At 48.0% G+C, this 26,783-nt stretch overlaps 1 protein-coding gene across 1 annotated transcript in view; it reads left to right on the top strand.

The window, feature by feature from the left end:
* Positions 1-578: 578 nt before the first annotated feature.
* The window catches only part of LOC106570710 (hippocalcin-like protein 1), a 34,789-nt gene continuing 8,584 nt past the window's right edge, over positions 579-26,783 (top strand). The window contains exons 1-2 of the mRNA XM_045695061.1: positions 579-769; positions 18,058-18,339. Coding sequence (XP_045551017.1) covers positions 674-769; positions 18,058-18,339 — 378 coding nt within the window. The 5' untranslated portion in view covers positions 579-673. The remainder of the gene's footprint in view (positions 770-18,057; positions 18,340-26,783) is intronic.

Genomic DNA, 26,783 nt, shown 5'->3' with positions numbered 1-26,783 from the left:
TATTTTCCCACCCATCTACACACAAAACCCCGTACTGACAAATTGAAATCATCATTTTTAGAAATGTTTGCCAAGTTATTGAAAATGAAATACAGAAATATCTCATTTACGTAAATATTCACACCCCATGAGTCAATACATGTTAGGAGCTCCTTTGGTAGCGATTACAGCTGTGAGTCTTTCTGGGTAAGTCTCTAAGAGCTTTACACACCTGGATTGTACAAAATGTACAAGTTATTCTTTTTTTTTATTTCTTCAAGCTCTGTGGTTGTTGATCATTGCTAGACAGCCATTTTCAAGTCTTGCCAAAGCTTTTTAAGCAATTTTAAATGTAGGATGTAACACAACAAAATGTGGAAACATCAAGAGGTGTGAGTACTTTCTGAAAGCCACTGTATCGATGATCTTTGATTGGACAGCAGACCCCTGTTGTCATGGTTACAGCCCATAGACACTTCTGTCATTTATTATTTGGTTTCAGATTGCTTCCTGATTTAATTGGTCATTGACTTTTTCTCTCTAGTCTGTGATTGGCCACTTCACCCTCTGTGATTGGTTACTCACTCTCTTTCCGTCCTCTGCGATTGGTCACTCACACTCTCTCTTCTCTGTGATTGGCAGGTTCTGACCAGGGGCCTGGTAGTGTGTGTCGCCACGGTGTTGCGTCGTTGCCATGGGGAAACAGAACAGCAAGCTACGGCCAGAGATGCTTCAGGACCTGAGAGAGAACACGGAGTTCTCTGACCACGAACTACAGGAGTGGTACAAGGTCACTACACAGTACACACACGAGTGCACACACACACACACACACACACACACACACACACACACACACACGCACACACACACACGCACACACACACACGCACACACACACACACACACACACACACACACACACACACACACACACACACACACACACACACACACACACACACACACACACACACACACACACACAGATAAGATGGTGCTATACTGGATGGCAGCCGTTTTGCAAACTCTGACCCAACTTTGCTATTTTGCGATTCTGTTGCCGTTTATTTTTTATTTTCTCTAAATGTATCTGCTATCATTTCATACAAACGACAAGAACGTTTGAACATCAGATGGGCAGCTACTTACCTCATTTCTGGCTTCAAGTTCGCCCTGGACGCTTTCTGGAATTCCTAACCCAATTTTCGAGCTACCAAAGAGGGAACGCTAACGTCACAAAGGCAAGAGAGGGGGGGGGGTCCTGGTGAGATTGAGCTGAAGGGAGAACCGGCCACCTCTTCTCTCCATTCTATTGGCTAATGTACAGTGGTAGCCTGATCACCGGTGACGATGAGTCAGCCTACAGTTTAGGAGGTCAGTGACCTGACAGTGTGGTGCCAGAACGACAATCTCTCCCTCATTGTCAGTAAGACCAAGGAGCTGATCATTGACTAGAGGAAACGGGGGGGATCGTTGACTAGAGGAAACGGGGGGGGTTTGACTAGAGGAAACGGGGAGGGGGGTTGACTAGAGGAAACGGGGGGGATCGTTGACTAGAGGAAACGGGGGGTTGACTAGAGGAAACGGGGGGGTTGACTAGAGGAAACGGGGGGTTGACTAGAGGAAACGGGGGGATCGTTGACTAGAGGAAACGGGGGGCTCGTTGACTAGAGGAAACGGGGGGGATCGTTGACTAGAGGAAACGGGGGGGATCGTTGACTAGAGGAAACAGGGGGGGATCGTTGACTAGAGGAAACGGGGGGTGATCGTTGACTAGAGGAAACGGGGGGTGATCGTTGACTAGAGGAAACAGGGGGGATCGTTGACTAGAGGAAACAGGGGGGATCGTTGACTAGAGGAAACGGGGGTGATCGTTGACTAGAGGAAACAGGGGGGGATCGTTGACTAGAGGAAACAGGGGGGGATCGTTGACTAGAGGAAACGGGGGGTGATCGTTGACTAGAGGAAACAGGGGGGGATCATTGACTAGAGGAAACAGGGGGGATCGTTGACTAGAGGAAACAGGGGGGATCGTTGACTAGAGGAAACGGGGGTGATCGTTGACTAGAGGAAACAGGGGGGGATCGTTGACTAGAGGAAACAGGGGGGATCGTTGACTAGAGGAAACGGGGGGTGATCGTTGACTAGAGGAAACAGGGGGGATCGTTGACTAGAGGAAACGGGGGGATCGTTGACTAGAGGAAACGGGGGGTGATCGTTGACTAGAGGAAACGGGGGGATCGTTGACTAGAGGAAACGGGGGGATCGTTGACTAGAGGAAACGGGGGGATCGTTGACTAGAGGAAACGGGGGGGATCGTTGACTAGAGGAAACGGGGGGTTGACTAGAGGAAACGGGGGGGTTGACTAGAGGAAACGGGGGGTTGACTAGAGGAAACGGGGGGATCGTTGACTAGAGGAAACGGGGGGATCGTTGACTAGAGGAAACGGGGGATCGTTGACTAGAGGAAACGGGGGGGATCGTTGACTAGAGGAAACAGGGGGGGATCGTTGACTAGAGGAAACGGGGGGTGATCGTTGACTAGAGGAAACAGGGGGGGATCGTTGACTAGAGGAAACGGGGGGTGATCGTTGACTAGAGGAAACAGGGGGGATCGTTGACTAGAGGAAACAGGGGGGATCGTTGACTAGAGGAAACAGGGGGGATCGTTGACTAGAGGAAACGGGGGTGATCGTTGACTAGAGGAAACGGGGGGGATCGTTGACTAGAGGAAACAGGGGGGGATCGTTGACTAGAGGAAACGGGGGGTGATCGTTGACTAGAGGAAACAGGGGGGGATCGTTGACTAGAGGAAACAGGGGGGATCGTTGACTAGAGGAAACGGGGGGTGATCGTTGACTAGAGGAAACGGGGGGGATCGTTGACTAGAGGAAACGGGGGGGATCGTTGACTAGAGGAAACGGGGGGATCGTTGACTAGAGGAAACGGGGGGATCGTTGACTAGAGGAAACGGGGGGGATCGTTGACTAGAGGAAACGGGGGGTGATCGTTGACTAGAGGAAACAGGGGGGATCGTTGACTAGAGGAAACGGGGGGGATCGTTGACTAGAGGAAACGGGGGGTGATCGTTGACTAGAGGAAACAGGGGGGATCGTTGACTAGAGGAAACAGGGGGGATCGTTGACTAGAGGAAACAGGGGGGGATCGTTGACTAGAGGAAACGGGGGTGATCGTTGACTAGAGGAAACAGGGGGGGATCGTTGACTAGAGGAAACGGGGGATCGTTGACTAGAGGAAACGGGGGGTGATCGTTGACTAGAGGAAACGGGGGGGGGATCGTTGACTAGAGGAAACGGGGGGGATCGTTGACTAGAGGAAACGGGGGGATCGTTGACTAGACGAAACGGGGGGATCGTTGACTAGAGGAAACGGGGGGTTGTTGACTAGAGGAAACGGGGGTGGGGGGGTCGTTGACTAGAGGAAACGGGGGATGGGGGATCGTTGACTAGAGGAAACGGGGGGGGGCATTGTTGACTAAAGGAAACGGGGGGGGAATCGTTGACTAGAGGAAACGAGGGGGGGTCGTTGACTAGAGGAAACAGGGGGGGGGGGGGTGGGCACTCTACATCGACGGGGTTGCAGTGGAGCTGATCGAGAGCTTCATGATCCTCGGTGTCCAAATCACTAAATACTTAAAATTGTTCACAGTTGTGAAGAATGCGTGTTGGTTTGGCATGGGCCCTCGAATCCTTAAATCGTTCCACAGCTGTACCATTGAGAGCATCTTGACTGGCTGCATCACTGCTTGGTACGGCAATACCACTACCCTCCATCACATGGTGCTACAGAGGGTAGTCCGGCTAGCCCAGTACTTTTTTATATATATTTTATCTTTATTTAACTAAGCAAGTCAGTTAAGAACAAATTCTTATTTTAGAATGATGGCCTAGTGGGTTAACTGCCTTGTTCAGGGGCAGAACGACAGATTTTTACCTTGTCAGCTCAGGGATTCGATCTAGCAAACTTTCAGTTACTGGCCCAATGCTCTAACCACAAGGCTACCTGCCTCCACTTCACTGGGACCGATCTCCCTGCCATCCAGGACCTCTATATCAGGCTGTGTGAAAGGAAGGCCCAGAAAATTGTTCAAGTCTCCAGCCACCCAAGCCATAGACTGTTCTCTCTGCCTCTGCACAGCAAGCTGTACCGGCGCATCAAGTCTGACACCAACAGGCTCCTGAACAGCTTCGATCCCTACACTGTAATACCAGGAAAGAGAGTATAACGTCCAAACTCAGAGACCCCTTGGCGTCTATAAATGACATCATGTGTCTACGTGATATTTAACCTCCTTCAGCCTCGTATGGTAGATAGAGTAGAGCTGGGACAATAAACTGACCTAACCGGCCGCTTATAGCTGATATTACGATAAATAACCTACAGGGTCGAGAAATGTGAAGTTTGAAATGAAATATGTTTGCTAATATGGATGATTGTTGATGGGACAATTAATAACTACAACATTCGTAGTAGTTGTAGTAGTAGTAGTAGTAGTAGTAATAACAGTAGTAACAGTAGTAGTAGTAATAACAGTAGTAACAGTAGTAGTAGTAATAACAGTAGTAAAAGTAGTAGTAGTAGTAGTAGTAGTAGTAGTAGTAGTCGTAATAACAGTAGTAACAGTAGTAGTAGTAATAACAGTAGTAAAAGTAGTAGTAGTAGTAGTAGTAGTAGTAGTAGTAGTCGTAATAACAGTAGTAACAGTAGTAGTAGTAGTAGTAGTAGTAGTAGTAGTAGTAGTAGTCGTAATAACAGTAGTAACAGTAGTAGTAGTAGTAGTAGTAGTAGTAGTAGTAGTAGTCGTAATAACAGTAGTAACAGTATTAGTAGTAGTAGTAGTAGTAGTAGTAGTAGTAGTAGTAGTAGTAGCAGTAGTAGTGGTGGTAGTAGTAGTAATAACAGTAGTAGTAGTAGTAGTAGTAGTAACAGTAGTAGTAGTAGTAACAGTAGTAGTAGTAGTAATAACAGTAGTAACAGTAGTAGTAGTAGTAATAACAGTAGTAGTAGTAGTAATAACAGTAGTAGTAGTAGTAGTAGTAGTAGTAGTAGTAGTAATAACAGTAGTAGTAGTAGTAGTAAGACCAGTAGTATCAGTAGTAGTAGTAATAACAGTAGTAGTAGTAGTAGTAGTAGTAGTAGTAATAGTAGTAGTAATAACAGTAGTAGTAATAGTAGTAGTAATAACAGTAGTAGTAGTAGTAGTAGTAGTAGTGATAACAGTAGTAGTAGTAGTAGTAGTAGTAATAACAGTAGTAGTAGTACTAGTAGTAGTAATAACAGTAGTAACAGTAGTAGTAGTAGTAGTAATAGTAACAGTAGTAGTAGCAGAAGTAATAGTAGTAGTAATAACAGTAGTAACAGTAGTAGTAGTAGTACTAATAACAGTAGTAGTAGTAGTAGTAGAAGTAACAGTAGTAGCAGAAGTAACCATAGTAGTAGTAGTAGTAGTAACAGTAGTAGTAGTAGTAGTAGTAGTAACAGTAGTAGTAGTAGCAGTAACAGTAGTAGCAGTAGTAGTAGTAGTAACAGTAGTAGTAGCAGTAGTAACAGTAGTAGTAGCAGTAGTAGTAACAGTAGTACTAGAAACAGTAGTAGTAGTAACGGTAGTAGTAGTAACAGTAGTAGTAGTAGTAGCAGTAGTAGTAACAGTAGTATTAGAAACAGCAGTAGTAGTAGTAGTAACAGTAGTAGTAGTAGCTGCAGCAGTAACAGTAGTTGTAGTAGCAGTAACAGTAGTAGCAGTAGCAGAAGTAATGGTATTAGTAGTAGTAACAGTAGTAGTAAAAGTAACAGTAGTAGTAGTAGTAGTAGTAGTAGTAGTAGTAGTAGTAGTAGTAGTAGTAGTAGTAACAGTAGCAGTAGCAGAAGTAACAGTAGTAGTAGTAGTAGTAGCAGTAGCAGAAGTAACAGTAGTAGTAGTAGTAGTAGTAGTAACAGTAGTAGCAGTAGCAGAAGTAACAGTAGTAGTAGTAGTAGTAGTAGTAACAGTAGAAGTAGTAGTAACAGTTGTAGTAGTAGTAGTAACAGTAGTAGTAGTAGTAGCAATAGCAGCAGTAACAATAGTAGTAGTAGCAGTAGTACCAGTTGTACTATTGGCAGTAACAGTAGCAGTAGTAAAAGTAGTAGTAGCAGTACCAGCAGTAGTAACAGTAGCAGTAGTAGTGGTAGTAGTAGTAGTAGTAGTAGTAACAGTAGCAGTGGTAGAAGTAGTATTAGGTGTGTAGTAGTAGTACCAGTTGTACTATTAGCAGTAACTATAGTAGTGGTAGAAGTAGTAGTAGGTGTGCTGTAGTAGTAGTAACAGTAGCAGCGGTAGTAGTAGTAGTAGTTACAGTAGTAGTAGTAGTAGTGGCAGTAGTAGTAACAGTAGCAGCGGTAGTAGTAATAGTAGTAGTTACAGTAGTAGTAGTAGTAGTGGCTATAGTAGTAGTAGTAGTAACAGTAATAACAGTAGTAGTAGTAGTAGCAGCAGTAACAGTAGTAGTAGTAGCATTAGTAGTAGTAGTGGTAGTAGTAGTAGTGGCAGTAGTAGCAGCAGTAACAGTAGTAGTAGTAGTAGTAGTAGTAGTAGTAGTGGCAGTAGTAGCAGCAGTAACAGTAGTAGTAGTAGTAGTAGTAGTAGTAGTGGCAGTAGTAGCAGCAGTAACAGTAGTAGTAGTAGTATTCATTGTAAATAAGAATTTGTTCTTAACTGACTTAACTTGTTAAATAAAGGTTAAATAAATATCAATATAAAACAGTAGTGGTGGTGGTAGCACTAGTATTAAATGCAGTAGTATGTAAAGCTGTCATCAAGGCAAAGGGTGGCTACTTTGAAGAATCTCAAATATGAAATATATTTTGGTTTGTTTAACACTTTTTTTGGTTACTACATGATTCCATATGTGTCATTTCATAGTGTTGATGTCTTCACTATTATTCTACAATGTAGAAAATTGTGAAAAATTAAGAAAAATACTTGAATGAGTAAGTGTGTCTAAACTTTTGACTGGTACTATATATGCATGCGGGCACGTATACCTAACATACACACACACGCACACACACACACACACACACACACACACACACACACACACACACACACACACACACACACACACACACACACACACACACACACACACACACACACACACACACACACACACACACACCGTTGATGAGGCAGTTCATCGGTCAACTGTCACCTCATGCTGAGATTTGGACCAGAAATGTTCTTATGGTGGAAGAAACATCATGGTGCACTGAGCAACATAACAGCAAGCATATGGCGCTGTCGCATATCTGTCTGCTTCCTCTTCCCTCCTCCTGGATTAACAGGCTGGGGATGTCGCCTATCTGTCTCCTTCCTCTTCCCTCCTCCTGGATTAACAGGCTGGGGGTGTCGTCTCCTTCCTCTTCCCTCCTCCTGGATTATCAGGCTGGGGATGTCGCCTATCTGTCTCCTTCCTCTTCCCTCCTCCTGGATTAACAGGCCGGGTGTGTCCCCTATCTGTCTCCTTCCTCTTCCCTCCTCCTGGATTAACAGGCTGGGTGTGTCCCCTATCTGTCTCCTTCCTCTTCCCTCCTCCTGGATTAACAGGCTAGGGGTGTCGCCAGTCTGTCTCCTTCCTCTTCCCTCCTCCTGGATTAACAGGCTGGGGGTGTTGTCTATCTGTCTCCTTCCTCTTCCCTCCTCCTGGATTAACAGGCTGGGGGTGTCGTCTCCTTCCTCTTCCCTCCTCCTGGATTAACAGGCTGGGGGTGTCCCCTGTCTGTCTCCTTCCTCTTCCCTCCTCCTGGATTAACAGGTTGGGTGTGCATCCAAAAGATCACCCTATACAGTATGTTCTGGTCCCTTTTGGCTCTGGTCAAAAGTAGTACACTATATATGGATAGGGTGCAGCCTGGGACTGTATGGTCTGCTATGTCCAGCAGCAGTAGATCAACACTGTGGTGTTTTAACACTGCTATAATGTTGTCATAGATTAATGCTGGGACATAAAAGTCTCTGCTTTAACCTTTACACCTCTCTCTTAGGGTTATACTCTCTGCTGGTGTTGGCAGTGGATCTACACAACTTTAGTATGAAATAACATAATGCCCAAGATTATATTGTGACATAGTTATGGTTGTTGTGTCATTATAAAAATAGGTTTGTGTTGTGCTGAATCTCTGTGTCCCTTCATCGCTTGGGGTGGTGTAATATATTTTGTCGTATTGTCACATACATTTTCCCAGAAGGCCGTAGTGAATGTATTTTGTGTCTTCATTGACATCACTGGGTTTGATCTAAAGCCATGCTCATTATCTATATAATCTGTTAGCTGTGATAGGATGTTGGGTTGGTGTCACAAAAAATGTGACACCCTGGCGGCTCCTGACTAGCGGGCGGCTCTGGCGGCTCCTGACTGGCAGGCGACTCTTGACTGGCGGGCAGCTCTGGCGACTCTTGACTGGCGGCAGCTCTGGCGACTCTTGACTGGCGGGCAGCTCTGGCGACTCTTGACTGGCGGGCAGCTCTGGCGACTCTTGACTGGCGGGCAGCTCTGGCGACTTACGACTGGTGGGCAGCTCTGGCGACTCTTGACTGGCGGGCCGCTCTGGTGACTGTTGACTGGCGGGCAGCTCTGGTGACTGTTACATTTACATTACATTTACATTACATTTAAGTCATTTAGCAGACGCTCTTATCCAGAGCGACTTACAAAATAGTGCATTCACCTTATGATATCCAGTGGAACAACCACTTTACAATAGTGCATCTAAATCTTTTAAGGGGGGGGGGTTAGAAGGATTACTTTATCCTATCCTAGGTATTCCTTAAAGAGGTGGGGTTTCAGGTGTCTCCGGAAGGTGGTGATTGACTCCGCTGTCCTGGCGTCGTGAGGGAGCTTGTTCCACCATTGGGGTGCCAGAGCAGCGAACAGTTTTGACTGGGCTGAGCGGGAACTGTGCTTCCTCAGAGGTAGGGGGGCCAGCAGGCCAGTGGTGGATGAACGCAGTGCCCTTGTTTGGGTGTAGGGCCTGATCAGAGCCTGAAGGTATGGAGGTGCCGTTCCCTTCACAGCTCCGTAGGCAATCACCATGGTCTTGTAGCGGATGCGAGCTTCAACTGGAAGCCAGTGGAGAGAGCGGAGGAGCAGGGTGATGTGAGAGAACTTGGGAAGGTTGAACACCAGACGGGCTGCGGCGTTCTGGATGAGTTGTAGGGGTTTAATGGCACAGGCAGGGAGCCCAGCCAACAGCGAGTTGCAGTAATCCAGACGGGAGATGACAAGTGCCTGGATTAGGACCTGCGCCGCTTCCTGTGTGAGGCAGGGTCGTACTCTGCGAATGTTGTAGAGCATGAACCTACAGGATCGGGTCACCGCCTTGATGTTAGTGGAGAACGACAGGGTGTTGTCCAGGATCACGCCAAGGTTCTTAGCACTCTGGGAGGAGGACACAAGGGAGTTGTCAACCGTGATGGCGAGATCATGGAAGGGGCAGTCCTTCCCCGGGAGGAAGAGCAGCTCCGTCTTGCCGAGGTTCAGCTTGAGCTGGTGATCCGTCATCCACACTGATATGTCTGACAGACATGCAGAGATGCGATTCGCCGCCTGGTTATCAGAAGGGGGAAAGGAGAAGATTAATTGTGTGTCGTCTGCATAGCAATGATAGGAGAGACCATGTGAGGATATGACAGAGCCAAGTGACTTGGTGTATAGCGAGAATAGGAGAGGGCCTAGAACAGAGCCCTGGGGGACACCAGTGGTGAGAGCGCATGGTGCTTGACTGGCGGGCAGCTCTGGTGACTGTTGACTGGCGGGCAGCTCTGGTGACTCTTGACTGGCGAGGCTGGGCTGACGCACTAGACGCCTGATGTGTGGGGCTGGTACTGGATGTGCCAGCCTGGAGACACGCACCTCAGGGCTAGTGCGGGGAGCTGGCCTGGGGCTCCATCCTTGCCCCGTCAAACAGCCCTTGTGCCGCCCCCAATTTTTTTTTATTGGGGCTGCCTCTCGGGTTCCCTTAGCTCCCTTAACTTGTCCTCCCAGGTCCATCCTTCCTCCTCGTTCGTCCACTGCTTGGTCCTTTGGTGGTGGGTAGTTCTGTCACAAAAAATGTCGTACTCGTCACGGAAAATGTCGTACTGGAGAGAAGAGGACCAAGGCACAGCGGGAATGTGAATACTCATGGTTTTAATTTCAAAAGAGTAAAGTATTCACTGACAAAACAACAAGATGACAATAGCAACAGTTTTACAGGCTATACAAACACAGTGCAAAAACAACCACCCACAACCCCAAAGAAAAACACACACACCTATATAGGACTTCCAATCAAAGGCAACTCAACACACCTGCCTTCAATTGGAAGTCCCAATCACCAACACAACATTTAACAAACACAAACCACCTGCCACATCCTGACCAAGACTAACACAATTACGCCCTCTGCTGGTCAGGACGTGACAGTACCCCCCCTCAAGGTGCAGACCCCGGGATGCACCTAAAAAGAGAAAAACACAAGAAAATCCCCAATACCCCAACAAAACCAACAAACAATAACCCCTAAACAATAAGGGAGGGAAGGGAGGGTGGCTGCCGTCACCGACAGCACTGTGCTACACCCTCCCTCCCCAACCCACTTATCCTGGAGGTGGCTCAGGTGCAGGACGTGGACCTTGCTCCACCCTCGGCGTCGCCCACTTTGGTGGCGCCCGATAGCGGCGCCGGGCAGACGGGCCACTCGGGCTGGGCCGGAGGACAGCAGGGCCCCTCGGGCTGGGCCGGAGGACAGGAGGGCCCCTCGGGCTGGGCCGGAGGACAGGAGGGCCCCTCGGGCTGGGCCGGAGGACAGGAGGGCCCCTCGGGCTGGGCCGGAGGACAGGAGGGCCCCTCGGGCTGGGCCGGAGGACAGGAGGGCCACTCGGGCTGGGCCGGAGGACAGGAGGGCCCCTCGGGCTGGGCCGGAGGACAGTCGGGCCCCTCGGGCTGGGCCGGAGGACAGTCGGGCCCCTCGGGCTGGGCAGGAGGACAGTCGGGCCACTCGGGCTGGGCCGGAGGACAGTCGGGCCACTCGGGCTGGGCCGGAGGACAGTCGTGCCACTCGGGCTGGGCCGGAGGACAGTCGGTCCACTCGGGCTGGGCCGGAGGACAATCGGGCCACTCGGGCTGGGCCGGAGGACAGTCGGGCCACTCGGGCTGGGCCGGAGGACAGTCGGGCCACTCGGGCTGGGCCGGAGGACAGTCGGGCCACTCTGGCAGCTCCGGGCAGTCGGGCCACTCTGGCAGCTCCGGGCAGTCGGGCCACTCTGGCAGCTCCGGGCAGACGGGCCACTCTGGCAGCTCCTGACTAGCGGGCGACTCTGGCGGCTCCTGACTAGCGGGCGGCTCTGGCGGCTCCTGACTGGCAGGCGACTCTTGACTGGCGGGCAGCTCTGGCGACTCTTGACTGGCGGGCAGCTCTGGCGACTCTTGACTGGCGGGCAGCTCTGGCGACTCTTGACTGGCGGGCAGCTCTGGCGACTCTTGACTGGCGGGCAGCTCTGGTGACTTACGACTGGTGGGCAGCTCTGGCGACTCTTGACTGGCGGGCCGCTCTGGTGACTGTTGACTGGCGGGCAGCGCTGGTGACTGTTGACTGGCGGGCAGCTCTGGTGACTGTTGACTGGCGGGCAGCTCTGGTGACTCTTGACTGGCGAGGCTGGGCTCACGCACTAGACGCCTGATGTGTGGGGCTGGTACTGGATGTGCCAGCCTGGAGACACGCACCTCAGGGCTAGTGCGGGGAGCTGGCCTGGGGCTCCATCCTTGCCCCATCAAACAGCCCTTGTGCCCCCCCCCCAATTTTTTTTATTGGGGCTGCCTCTCGGGTTCCCTTAGCTCCCTTAACTTGTCCTCCCAGGTCCATCCTTCCTCCTCGTTCGTCCGCTGCTTGGTCCTTTGGTGGTGGGTAGTTCTGTCACAAAAAATGTCGTACTCGTCACGGAAAATGTCGTACTGGAGAGAAGAGGACCAAGGCACAGCGGGAATGTGAATACTCATGGTTTTAATTTCAAAAGAGTAAAGTATTCACTGACAAAACAACAAGATGACAATAGCAACAGTTTTACAGGCTATACAAACACAGTGCAAAAACAACCACCCACAACCCCAAAGAAAAACACACACACCTATATAGGACTTCCAATCAAAGGCAACTCAACACACCTGCCTTCAATTGGAAGTCTCAATCACCAACACAACATTTAACAAACACAAACCACCTGCCACATCCTGACCAAGACTAACACAATTACGCCCTCTGCTGGTCAGGACGTGACAGTACCCCCCCCTCAAGGTGCAGACCCCGGGATGCACCTAAAAAGAGAAAAACACAAGAAAATCCCCAATACCCCAACAAAACCAACAAACAATAACCCCTAAACAATAAGGGAGGGAAGGGAGGGTGGCTGCCGTCACCGACAGCACTGTGCTACACCCTCCCTCCCCAACCCACTTATCCTGGAGGTGGCTCAGGTGCAGGACGTGGACCTTGCTCCACCCTCGGCGTCGCCCACTTTGGTGGCGCCGATAGCGGCGCCGGGCAGACGGGCCACTCGGGCTGGGCCGGAGGACAGGAGGGCCCCTCGGGCTGGGCCGGAGGACAGGAGGGCCCCTCGGGCTGGGCCGGAGGACAGGAGGGCCCCTCGGGCTGGGCCGGAGGACAGGAGGGCCCCTCGGGCTGGGCCGGAGGACAGGAGGGCCACTCGGGCTGGGCCGGAGGACAGGAGGGCCCCTCGGGCTGGGCCGGAGGACAGTCGGGCCCCTCGGGCTGGGCCGGAGGACAGTCGGGCCCCTCGGGCTGGGCAGGAGGACAGTCGGGCCACTCGGGCTGGGCCGGAGGACAGTCGGGCCACTCGGGCTGGGCCGGAGGACAGTCGTGCCACTCGGGCTGGGCCGGAGGACAGTCGGTCCACTCGGGCTGGGCCGGAGGACAGTCGGGCCACTCGGGCTGGGCCGGAGGACAGTCGGGCCACTCGGGCTGGGCCGGAGGACAGTCGGGCCACTCGGGCTGGGCCGGAGGACAGTCGGGCCACTCGGGCTGGGCCGGAGGACAGTCGGGCCTCTCTGGCAGCTCCGGGCAGTTGGGCCACTCTGGCAGCTCCGGGCAGTCGGGTCACTCTGGCAGCTCCGGGCAGACGGGCCACTCTGGCAGCTCCTGACTAGCGGGCGACTCTGGCGGCTCCTGACTAGTGGGCGGCTCTGGCGGCTCCTGACTGGCAGGCGACTCTTGACTGGCGGGCAGCTCTGGCGACTCTTGACTGGCGGGCAGCTCTGGCGACTCTTGACTGGCGGGCAGCTCTGGCGACTCTTGACTGGCGGGCAGCTCTGGCGACTCTTGACTGGCGGGCAGCTCTGGCGACTCTTGACTGGCGGGCAGCTCTGGTGACTTACGACTGGTGGGCAGCTCTGGCGACTCTTGACTGGCGGGCCGCTCTGGTGACTGTTGACTGGCGGGCAGCTCTGGTGACTGTTACATTTACATTACATTTACATTACATTTAAGTCATTTAGCAGACGCTCTTATCCAGAGCGACTTACAAAATAGTGCATTCACCTTATGATATCCAGTGGAACAACCACTTTACAATAGTGCATCTAAATCTTTTAAGGGGGGGGGGTTAGAAGGATTACTTTATCCTATCCTAGGTATTCCTTAAAGAGGTGGGGTTTCAGGTGTCTCCGGAAGGTGGTGATTGACTCCGCTGTCCTGGCGTCGTGAGGGAGCTTGTTCCACCATTGGGGTGCCAGAGCAGCGAACAGTTTTGACTGGGCTGAGCGGGAACTGTGCTTCCTCAGAGGTAGGGGGGCCAGCAGGCCAGTGGTGGATGAACGCAGTGCCCTTGTTTGGGTGTAGGGCCTGATCAGAGCCTGAAGGTATGGAGGTGCCGTTCCCTTCACAGCTCCGTAGGCAATCACCATGGTCTTGTAGCGGATGCGAGCTTCAACTGGAAGCCAGTGGAGAGAGCGGAGGAGCAGGGTGATGTGAGAGAACTTGGGAAGGTTGAACACCAGACGGGCTGCGGCGTTCTGGATGAGTTGTAGGGGTTTAATGGCACAGGCAGGGAGCCCAGCCAACAGCGAGTTGCAGTAATCCAGACGGGGAGATGACAAGTGCCTGGATTAGGACCTGCGCCGCTTCCTGTGTGAGGCAGGGTCGTACTCTGCGAATGTTGTAGAGCATGAACCTACAGGATCGGGTCACCGCCTTGATGTTAGTGGAGAACGACAGGGTGTTGTCCAGGATCACGCCAAGGTTCTTAGCACTCTGGGAGGAGGACACAAGGGAGTTGTCAACCGTGATGGCGAGATCATGGAAGGGGCAGTCCTTCCCCGGGAGGAAGAGCAGCTCCGTCTTGCCGAGGTTCAGCTTGAGCTGGTGATCCGTCATCCACACTGATATGTCTGACAGACATGCAGAGATGCGATTCGCCGCCTGGTTATCAGAAGGGGGAAAGGAGAAGATTAATTGTGTGTCGTCTGCATAGCAATGATAGGAGAGACCATGTGAGGATATGACAGAGCCAAGTGACTTGGTGTATAGCGAGAATAGGAGAGGGCCTAGAACAGAGCCCTGGGGGACACCAGTGGTGAGAGCGCATGGTGCTTGACTGGCGGGCAGCTCTGGTGACTGTTGACTGGCGGGCAGCTCTGGTGACTCTTGACTGGCGAGGCTGGGCTCACGCACTAGACGCCTGATGTGTGGGGCTGGTACTGGATGTGCCAGCCTGGAGACACGCACCTCAGGGCTAGTGCGGGGAGCTGGCCTGGGGCTCCATCCTTGCCCCATCAAACAGCCCTTGTGCCCCCCCCCCAATTTTTTTTATTGGGGCTGCCTCTCGGGTTCCCTTAGCTCCCTTAACTTGTCCTCCCAGGTCCATCCTTCCTCCTCGTTCGTCCGCTGCTTGGTCCTTTGGTGGTGGGTAGTTCTGTCACAAAAAATGTCGTACTCGTCACGGAAAATGTCGTACTGGAGAGAAGAGGACCAAGGCACAGCGGGAATGTGAATACTCATGGTTTTAATTTCAAAAGAGTAAAGTATTCACTGACAAAACAACAAGATGACAATAGCAACAGTTTTACAGGCTATACAAACACAGTGCAAAAACAACCACCCACAACCCCAAAGAAAAACACACACACCTATATAGGACTTCCAATCAAAGGCAACTCAACACACCTGCCTTCAATTGGAAGTCTCAATCACCAACACAACATTTAACAAACACAAACCACCTGCCACATCCTGACCAAGACTAACACAATTACGCCCTCTGCTGGTCAGGACGTGACAGTACCCCCCCCTCAAGGTGCAGACCCCGGGATGCACCTAAAAAGAGAAAAACACAAGAAAATCCCCAATACCCCAACAAAACCAACAAACAATAACCCCTAAACAATAAGGGAGGGAAGGGAGGGTGGCTGCCGTCACCGACAGCACTGTGCTACACCCTCCCTCCCCAACCCACTTATCCTGGAGGTGGCTCAGGTGCAGGACGTGGACCTTGCTCCACCCTCGGCGTCGCCCACTTTGGTGGCGCCCGATAGCGGCGCCGGGCAGACGGGCCACTCGGGCTGGGCCGGAGGACAGGAGGGCCCCTCGGGCTGGGCCGGAGGACAGGAGGGCCCCTCGGGCTGGGCCGGAGGACAGGAGGGCCCCTCGGGCTGGGCCGGAGGACAGGAGGGCCCCTCGGGCTGGGCCGGAGGACAGGAGGGCCACTCGGGCTGGGCCGGAGGACAGGAGGGCCCCTCGGGCTGGGCCGGAGGACAGTCGGGCCCCTCGGGCTGGGCCGGAGGACAGTCGGGCCCCTCGGGCTGGGCAGGAGGACAGTCGGGCCACTCGGGCTGGGCCGGAGGACAGTCGGGCCACTCGGGCTGGGCCGGAGGACAGTCGTGCCACTCGGGCTGGGCCGGAGGACAGTCGGTCCACTCGGGCTGGGCCGGAGGACAGTCGGGCCACTCGGGCTGGGCCGGAGGACAGTCGGGCCACTCGGGCTGGGCCGGAGGACAGTCGGGCCACTCGGGCTGGGCCGGAGGACAGTCGGGCCACTCGGGCTGGGCCGGAGGACAGTCGGGCCTCTCTGGCAGCTCCGGGCAGTTGGGCCACTCTGGCAGCTCCGGGCAGTCGGGTCACTCTGGCAGCTCCGGGCAGACGGGCCACTCTGGCAGCTCCTGACTAGCGGGCGACTCTGGCGGCTCCTGACTAGTGGGCGGCTCTGGCGGCTCCTGACTGGCAGGCGACTCTTGACTGGCGGGCAGCTCTGGCGACTCTTGACTGGCGGGCAGCTCTGGCGACTCTTGACTGGCGGGCAGCTCTGGCGACTCTTGACTGGCGGGCAGCTCTGGCGACTCTTGACTGGCGGGCAGCTCTGGCGACTCTTGACTGGCGGGCAGCTCTGGTGACTTACGACTGGTGGGCAGCTCTGGCGACTCTTGACTGGCGGGCCGCTCTGGTGACTGTTGACTGGCGGGCAGCTCTGGTGACTGTTGACTGGTGGGCAGCTCTGGTGACTGTTGACTGGCGGGCAGCTCTGGTGACTCTTGACTGGCGAGGCTGGGCTGAAGCACTAGACGCCTGATGTGTGGGGCTGGTACTGGATGTGCCAGCCTGGAGACACGCACCTCAGGGCTAGTGCGGGGAGCTGGCCTGGGGCTCCATCCTTGCACCCGTCAAACAGCCCTTGTGCCCCCCCCCCAATTTTTTTTATTGGGGCTGCCTCTCGGGTTCCCTTAGCTCCCTTAACTTGTCCTCCCAGGTCCATCCTTCCTCCTCGTTCGTCCGCTGCTTGGTCCTTTGGTGGTGGGTAGTTCTGTCACAAAAAATGTCGTACTCGTCACGGAAAATGTCGTATGTGAGAGAAAAGGACCAAGGCGCAGCGGGAATGTGAATACTCATGGTTTTAATTTCAAAAGAGTAAAGTATTCACTGACAAAACAATAAAGATGACAATAGCAACAGTTTTACAGGCTATACAAACACAGTGCAAAAACGACCACCCACAACCCCAAAGAAAAACACACACACCTATATAGGACTTCCAATCAAAGGCAACTCAACACACCTGCCTTCAATTGGAAGTCCCAATCACCAACACAACATTTAACAAACACAAACCCATGCCACATCCTGACCAAGACTAACACAATTACGCCCTCTGCTGGTCAGGATGTGACAGCTGGACTGGGAAGTTTAAAATGGCATGTCATTTACTTTAATGACAATTTTTTTCTATGAAATGATTGGGTACATTATCAGTTATCAACATATTGCTTACCATTAACAAGTACATTGTCATCCCCCAATTTCAATTTTTCAATTTCAATTCAAGGGGCTTTATTGGCACGGGAAGCATATGTTTACGTTGCCAAAGCAAGTGAAATAGATAATAAACAAAAGTGAAATAAACAATAACAAATGAGCAGTAAACATTACACTCATAAAAGTTCCAAAAGAATACACACATTTCAAATGTCATATTATGTCTATTTATAGTGTTGTAATGATATGCAAATAGTTAAAGTACAAAGGTAAAATAAATAAACACAAATATGGGTTGTATTTAAAATGGTGTTTGTTCTTCACTGGTTGACCTTTTCTTGAGGCAATTAGTCACAAATCTTGCTGCTGTGATGGCACACTGTGGTATTTCACCCAATAGATATGGGAGTTTATCAAAATTGGATTTGTTTCTAAGTCTTTGTGGGTCTGTGTAATCTGAGGGAAATATGTGTCTCTAATATGGTCATACATTTGGCAGGAGGTTAGGAAGTGCAGCTCAGTTTCCACCTCATTTTGTTGGCAGTGTGCTCTTGAGAGCCATGTCTGCCTACTTTCTCAATAGCAAGGCTATGCTCACTGAGTCTGTACATAGTCAAAGCTTTAATACATTTTGGGTCAGTCACAATGGTCAGGTATTCTGCCACTGTATAATCTCTGTTTAGGGCCAAATATAACATCCTCCATCTCTCTCTCTCAGGCTAGAATAGGTCATTCTATTACATACCATATATTTAATATTGTTTCTCCCTCCATCCCCCCTAGGGCTTCCTAAAGGACTGTCCCAGCGGCAACCTGAACGTAGAGGAGTTTAAGAAGATCTACGCCAATTTCTTCCCTTACGGAGATGCCTCCAAGTTTGCCGAGCACGTCTTCCGAACGTTTGACACCAACAGCGACGGAACCATCGACTTCCGGGAGTTCATCATCGCGCTGAGTGTCACGTCACGGGGAAAGCTGGAGCAGAAACTGAAGTGGGCCTTCAGCATGTATGACCTGGATGGGAATGGGTACATCAGCCGTGATGAGATGCTGGAGATCGTACAGGTGAGACATGGGATTTGTAGTCCTGGTGGAGGTCGTACAGGTAAGACATGGGATTTGTTGTCCTGATGTAGGTCGTACAGGTGAGACATCGGATGTGTAGTCCTGATGGAAGTCATACAGGTGAGACATGGGATTTGAAGTCCTGACGGAAGTCATACAGGTGAGACATGGGATTTGTAGTCCTGGTGGAGGTTGCACAGGTGAGACAGTCCACTTCAGTTTCTGCTCCAGCTTGCCCAGCTCATTTTCTGTAGTCAATGTTTCTCATTCAAAAGTGGATGAAGACTTCCTCCTGGTTCCTCTCTAGGTGGCTTCCTAGGTTCCTGTCTTCCACTAAGTTTTCCCTAGCCCTGTGCTTCTGCATCTGCTTTGCTTGCTCTTTGGTGTTTTAGGCTGAGTATCTGAACTTCGTGACAACTGCTGATGTATTAACCTCTATGGGCTAGGTGGGACGCTAGCGTGCCACCCGTGGTGCACTCCATCAACAGCAGGTGCATTTCAAGAGCGGCAAATTTGAATCCAAATAAATGTCAAAATTCAAATTTTTCAAACATACAACTATTTTACACCCTTTGAAAGATAAACATCTCCTTAATCTAACCACGTTTTACGATTTCAAAAAGGTTTTACGGCGAAAGCATAAATTTAGAGTATGTTAGGACAGTACATTTACAAGAGTTGTGTGTAATGTTTTGTCAAGTCAAAGAGAGGGTCACCAAAACCATAAAACCAGCTAAAATGATGCACTAACCTTTTACAATCTCCATCAGATGACACTCCTAGGACATTATGTTAGACAATGCATGCATTTTTAGTTCTATCAAGTTCATATTTATATCCAAAAACAGCGTTTTACTATGGCATTGATGTTGAGGAAATCGTTTCCCTCCAATAACCGGCAGTCAAGTCAGCGTCACAAATTAAATAATTAAAATTAGAAAACATTGGTAAAATATTATATTGTCATTTAAAGAATTATAGATTTACATCTCTTGAACGCAATCAACTTGCCAGATTTAAAAATAACCTTACTGGGAAATCACACTTTGCAATAATCTGAGCACTGCGCCCAGAAAAATACACGTTGCGATACAGACTAGACGTCATGTTGGGGAGATCTAAAATCGAAAATACTATGTAAATAATCCATTACCTTTGATTCTCTTCATCAGATGTCACTTCCAGGTATCACAGGTCCATAACGAATGTAGTTTTGTTCAAAAAAGCTCATCATTTATGTCCAAAAATCTCCGTCTTGTTAGCACATGATCTAAGCCAGCCGGACTTCTCGTCATGAACGAGGGGAAAAAATATATTTACGTTCGTTCAAACATGTCAAACGTTGTATAGCATAAATCATTAGGGCCTTTTTTAACCAGAACATGAATAATATTCAAGGTGGACAAATGCATACTCTTTTATAACGTATTGGAACGAGGGTACCCAACATGAACTCGCGCGCCAGGTGTCTAATGGGACATCATCGTTCCATGGCTCTTGTTCGGTCAGATCTCCCTCCAGAAGACTCAAAACACTTTGTAAAGGCTGGTGACATCTAGTGGAAGCAATAGGAAGTGCCAAAATATTCCTCAGCCCCTGTGTTTTTCAATGGGATAGGTTTAAAGGTAATACAACACATCAGGTATCCACTTCCTGTCAGAAAATGTCTCAGGGTTTTGCCTGCCAAATGAGTTCTGTTATACTCACAGACACCATTCAAACAGTTTTAGAAACTTTAGAGTGTTTTCTATCCATATATAATAAGTATATGCATATTCTAGTTACTGGGTAGGATTAGTAACCAGATTAAATCGGGTACATTTTTTTTATCCAGACGTGCAAATGCTGCCCCCTAGCCCTAACAGGTTAAGGGATTCATAAAATACATTTTAATTTATTTAACTAGGCAAGTCAGTTTTAAGAACAAATTCTTATTTTCAATGACGGCCTAGGAACAGTGGGTTAACTACCTTGTTCAGGGGCAGAACGACAGATTTTTACCTTGTCAACTGAGGGATTTGATCTAGCAACCTTTCGGTTACTGGCCCAACGCTCTAACCAAAAGGCTACCTGCCACCCCTGAACAATTGAACAGACACACCGGTCATGATGAGGGGAAGGAGAACCTACAGGTGAAACAGAGAAAACAGGGAGACAGTTTTGGTGTGAGCTGTATGTAGTTCAATGAAAGAAAGTTGTTGTATTCCCCCCCCCAATTTCGAGGCAAACTGGTCATTGTTGTCTTAACCTACAATAGCAGAGGCCTACTGTAGTGTAGTGTTAGACCTGTACTAGACCTGTTTTAGACCTGTACTACTACCCTGAACTACTTACAGTTGAAGTCGGAAGTTTACATACACTTAGGTTGGAGTCATTAAAACTCGGTTTTCAACCAATTCACACATTTCTTGTGAACAAACTATAGGTTTGGCAAGTCGGTTAGGACATCTACTTTGTGCATGACACAAGTAATTTTTCCAACAATTGTTTACAGACAGATAATTCACTGTATCACAATTCCAGTGGGTCAGACGTTTACATACAGTAAGTTGACTGTGCCTTTAAACAGCTTGGAAAATTCCAGAAAATGATGTAATGGCTTTAGAAGCTTCTGATAGGCTAATTGACATCATTTGAGTCAATTGGAGGCATACCTGTGGATGTTCAAACTCAGTGCCTCTTTGCTTGACATCATGGGAAAATCAAAAGAAATCAGCCAAGACCTCAGAAGCAAGTGTAAACCCCATGGGACCACGCAGCTGTCATCAGGAAGGAGACGCATTCTGTCTCCTAGAGATGAACATACTTTGATGCGAAAAGTGCAAATCAATCCCAGAACAACAGTAAAGGACCTTGTGAGATGCTGGAGGAAACAGGTAATAAAGTATCTATATCCACAATAAAATGAGTCCTATATCGACATAACCTGAAAGGCCGCTCAGCAAGGAAGAAGCCACTGCTCCAAAACCACGGTTTGCAACTGCACATGGGGACAAAGATCGTACTTTTTGGAGAAATGTCCTCTGGTCTGATGAAACAAAAATAGAATTGTTTGGCCATAATGACCATTGTTATGTTTGGAGGGAAAAGGGGGAGGCTTGCAAGACGAAGAGCACCATCCCAACCGTGAAGCACGGGGGTGGCAGCATCATGTTGTGGGGGTGCTTTGCTGCAGGAGTGACTGGTGCACTTCACAAAATAGATGGCATCATGAGGGAGGAAAATAGGTGGAGATATTGAAGCAACATCTCAAGACATCAGTCAGGAAGTTAAAGCTTGGTCTCAAATGGGTCTTCCAATTGGACAATGACCACAAGCATACTTCCAAAGTTGTGGCAAAATGGCTTAAGGACAACAAAGTCAAGGTATTGGAGTGGCCATCACAAAGCCCTGACCTCAATCCTATAGAACATTTGTGGGCAGAACTGAAAAAGCGTGTGCGAGCAAGGAGGTCTACAAACCTGACTCAGTTACACCAGCTCTGTCAGGAGGAATGGGTCAAAATTCACCCAACTTATTGTGGGAGCTTGTGGAAGGCTACCCGAAACCTTTGACCCAACTTAACCAATTTAAAGGCAATGCTACCAAATACTAATTGAGTGTATGTAAACGTCTGACCCACTGGGAATGTGATGAAAGAAATAAAAGCTGAAATAAATCCTTCTCTCTGCTATTATTCTGACATTTCACATTCTTAAAATAAAATGGTGATCCTAACTGACCTAAGACAGGGAATTTTTACTAGGATAAAAAACTGAGTTTAAATGTATTTGGCTAAGGTGTATGTAAACTTCCGTTCTTCAACTGTTTTTTTATCTTTTATGGTACGAGCTTCAACCCTATTCCCTTTGTAGTGCACTACTTTTGACTAGGGCCCATAGGGAATAGGGTGCCATTTGGGATGATACCTTAATGTTTTTGGCAGCTGACCTGTGCAGAATACAGCCCTTACTTCCCGATTTAACTGATAATGAGACTAGCCAAGTCTAACTTGATTGGCTGAACTAACCATGGCCAGATCTGATTTGCTGTATTGCGGGCCATATGGGAAATTAAACACCTAGTCTCATGGAAAAGTAAAAATGTGTCTGTTCAAAAATGGGCATTTTTAAACCATGACCTGAGTGAATCAAGCTGTGTATTTAGATAAAAATGCACGTAGTATTTGGCAACTTGTCTGTTTTTGGGGAAATTGGAAATATGAATGGTATCACGATTGGGCAATCAACTCTCTGCCATATGGCCTGATAAGTAGTTTTATTGTCCCTGTAACTCTGAGAATTTCCCATCAAACAGAATCTGGATGTCTTAAAGTAGGTCCTTTGTACTTCTGATAATCATTGAACATTTGAGAATTTGGACGTCCCCCCCCCAAAAAAAAAATTGACATTTTAAGTCATAAACCATGCAGGCCATGAAGCCATCACCATCTGATGGATGATTTAAACAGGGAAACTTGGCAATATTTTAGATTTAGAACACGGTGTTCTAATTCCAGTGTAAAGGTCCAGTCTCAATGGATAACGGATCCTTAGATTGATAGACAGAGAAGTGACAATACCCCCCCCAGTGGGGAGACTCAGGAACAACTAGGGTTACAAAGCTACTGGTATTTTACCAAAGTTACCGTAATCTTCAGTAAATTTGGTAATTAACAGAAAATCTATGGCAATCTTATCATGCATTTTGGGAATTTATACTTGAATAACTTATAAAATATATATATATTCATGTATAGTCTTCGGGGCAGCAGGTAGCCTAGTGGTTAGAGTGTTGGACTTGTTATCGAAAGGTTGCTGGATCAAATCCCAGAGCTGACAAGGTAAAAATCTGTCGTTCTGCCCCTGAACAAGGCCGTCATTGAAAATAAGAATTTGTTCTTAACTGGCTTTCCTAGTTAAATAAATCATTTATTTTATCGGTGTCTATAGTGTCATTGACTTTTTAATAGATAGACCATACGGTTCAAGAGAAAATAGCCTAATGAATGAAAAAAAGCATTGAATCAACAATGGCATTATTTCACATGTACTCTATTCACAACTGCGACCATTTTGACACCGAAACATTGACAAATACATATTGACACAGTAAAATAAAACACAAAATATTAAGGATATTTCACGCTGAAACCCTCATATTAAACACTAATGGTATTCACTAGGTTGATGGTTTATATTTAAGATAATGTTTTACAGCTTTCTATTTCTATTTTATGTAATATTTTAATTTGTTCATATATTTTACATGTGATAAGGCCACACGAAGGGCCAGTGATTAGTACAGACAGTGATCAGCTGAAGTACCCAAAAGGGCCACTAAAATGTCTTTGAACTTTACCAACATTCTGGTAGTTTATTGGCAAATTTAGAACGTTTCCAGTAATATACCTTTGCAGGCATGTTGACAGTGTGCTTGTATTTTAGCTGGCCAGTAAAGAGGTTAGATAGGAATGGACTTTAATATTTGGTGTCAGTTATTCACCATGTTTAGCCGAAGGAGCGAGTAAGGAGCGAGTAAGAGAGAAAAAGACAGACAGAGAAAAAGAGAGAGACAGACAGCGAGAGACAGACGGACGAGGGTTCTGTATTGTTCTGACAACATGGATGGCTACATGCACTGTGTGCCCCAGGATTAGCGAGTTAAATTTAACCAGGGTTTATCCCTCAGTGTGCAGAATACTGGGATTATCCCCTGGTTATGCTCTGCTGAATGAGAGACGGAGGGGAGGAGAGGAATGAGACAGGCAGAGGAGAGAAGAGTGTGAGGAGAAGAGGATGAGATAAGAGAGAGGAGAGGAGAGGCCACACTATTATCACTAAGTGTGGAGGGATGGAGAGATATAGATTTGTGAGAGTTGGATGAGGGGTGAAGATAGAGAGGGACGAGAGGGACAGATAAAGACAGAGGAAGAAGGGAGTTACCCTGTAAACATTATTAGGACATCCTTGTGAACAGAGTTGTGAAAATAATGAGTGTTTGATTGTGCGTCACAAAAGCTTGGCCTCCTCTGTCCCTACCACACTTCACTCTGACGTAGACAACAGCTAATGTCTCCCTAATCCATATCACATCTGGTCATTTTCCCAGCAACTGGTTATTGCGGAAAAGACGCAGTCAGATTTGAGAACATCCTTACAACTGAATGTAATAAATGTTGGACTTGAAAATACCTGGAACGAACAACAATGGCCCTTATGTAACGTGGGTCGTATAAAGGGGACCAAGGCACAGCGTGTAGAGTGCTCATATTTACTTTTAATGAATATACTAGAACAAAACAACAAAACGACCGAAACCTGTTCCGTCAGGTGAACATACACTAAACAGAAAACAACTACCCACAAAAACCCAGGAAGAAAAACCCCCTACTTAAATGTGATCTCTAATCAGAGGCAACGAGGATCAGCTGCCTCCAATTAGAGATCAACCCAAACAATCCCAACATAGAAATAGAAAAACTAGAACTTAAACATAGAAATAGAAAACATAGAAAAACACCCCCTGTCACGCCCTGACCTACTCTACTATAGAAAATGACATCTTACTAGGATCAGGATGTGACACCTTAGCTGTGGCATTCATCTTTCAAGAGTCTGGTATTTCAGTTTGCCACGTGTGAAATGTCCTTGTTGGACAAAAGAAACTCAACCAAACACTCATTTCTTAAAGGTAATATGATATTGCTTCAGGTGCTACGCTGTTGTAATGGTGGAACAAGCTCCCTCACGACGCCAGGACAGCGGAGTCAATCACCACCTTCCGGAGACACCTGAAACCCCACCTCTTCAAGGAATACCTGGGATAGGATAAAGTAATCCTTCTAACCCCCCCTTTAAAAGATTTAGATGCACTATTGTAAAGTGGTTGTTCCACTGGATATTATAGGTGAATGCACCAATTTGTAAGTCGCTCTGGATAAGAGCGTCTGCTAAATGACTAAAATGTAAATGTAACAACATTCAAATTATTATAGTTATTATTCATGGGTTGCACCCCTCCGTCACTCGGTCGCGTCATACCATTATTATGAACGTTCTTAAAGGGGAAGTCAGCAGTTGCTACATAAATGTTTTGATTTATAAATGAATGATATGTACCCATTGATTCTTGAAAAATATAACTTATAAAATGCCTCATGGGTATATCCCATTAGAAACCAAAATATAAGCTTGTTTTGCTTCAGTGTTTGTAAACAAAGTAAATGGAAACAAACACTACATAGCCACAAAATATGGTTAAAACTATCATCATATTGATATCTTGGATGGTCAGTCCTTGCATTCATAGCTCTGTCTACAAATTTGAAAGTGGTTACGTTTCTCCCAGCACCAGAGCCTTGCAAATGTATTCATTCCCCTTGGCGTTTTTCCTATTTTGTTGCATTACAACCTGTAATTTAAATGGATTTTATTTGGATTTCATGTAATGGACAAACACAAAATAGTCCAAATTGGTGAAGTGAAATTAAAAAAATTACTTGTTTCAAAAAATTCCAAAAAATAACTAAACGGAAAAGTGGTGCGTGCATATGTTTTCACCCCCTTTGCTATGAAGTCCCTAAATAAGATCTGGTGCAACCAATTACCTTCAGAAGTCACATAATTAGTTAAGTAAAGTCAACCTGTGTGTAATCTAAGTGTCACATGATCTCAGTATATATACACCTGTTCTGAAAGGCCCCAGAGTCTACAACACCACTAAACAAGGGGCACCACCAAGGAAGCGGCACCATGAAGACCAAGGAGCTCTCCAAACAGGTCAGGGACAAAGTTGTGTAGAAGTATAGATCAGGGTTGGGTTATAAAAAAATATCAGAAACTTTGAACATCCCACGGAGCACCATTAAATCCTTTATTAAAAAATGTAAAGAATATGGCACCACAACAAACCTGCCAAGAGAGGGCCGCCCACCAAAACTCACGGACCAGGCAAGGAAGGCATTAATCAGAGAGGCAACAAAGAGACCAAAGATAACCCTGAAGGAGCTGCAAAGCTCCACAGCGGAGATTGGAGTATCTGTCCATAGGACCACTTTAAGCCGTACACTCCACAGAGCTGGGGTTTATGGAAGAGTGGCCAGAAAAAAGCCATTGCTTAATCTTACATCTAGACGTTCCGCTAGCGGAACACCTGCTCCAATATCCAATGATAGGCGTGGCGCGAATTACAAATTCCTCAAAAATACAAAAACTTCAATTTTTCAAACATATGACTATTTCACAGCATTTTAAAGATAAGACTCTCCTTTATCTAACCACACTATCCGATTTCAAAAAGTCTTTACAACGAAAGCAAAACATTAGATTATGTCAGCAGAGTACCAAGCCAGAAATAATCAGACACCCATTTTTCAAGCTAGCATATAATGTCACAAAAACCCAGAAGACAGCTAAATGCAGCACTAACCTTTGATGATCTTCATCAGATGACAACCCTAGGAC

This window comes from Salmo salar, chromosome ssa14 (assembly GCF_905237065.1).
Source record: "Salmo salar chromosome ssa14, Ssal_v3.1, whole genome shotgun sequence".
NCBI classification, from domain to species: Eukaryota; Metazoa; Chordata; class Actinopteri; order Salmoniformes; family Salmonidae; genus Salmo; species Salmo salar.
The sequence above is the reverse complement of the archived record's forward strand: the minus strand, read 5'-3'. Positions and strand labels throughout refer to the sequence as shown.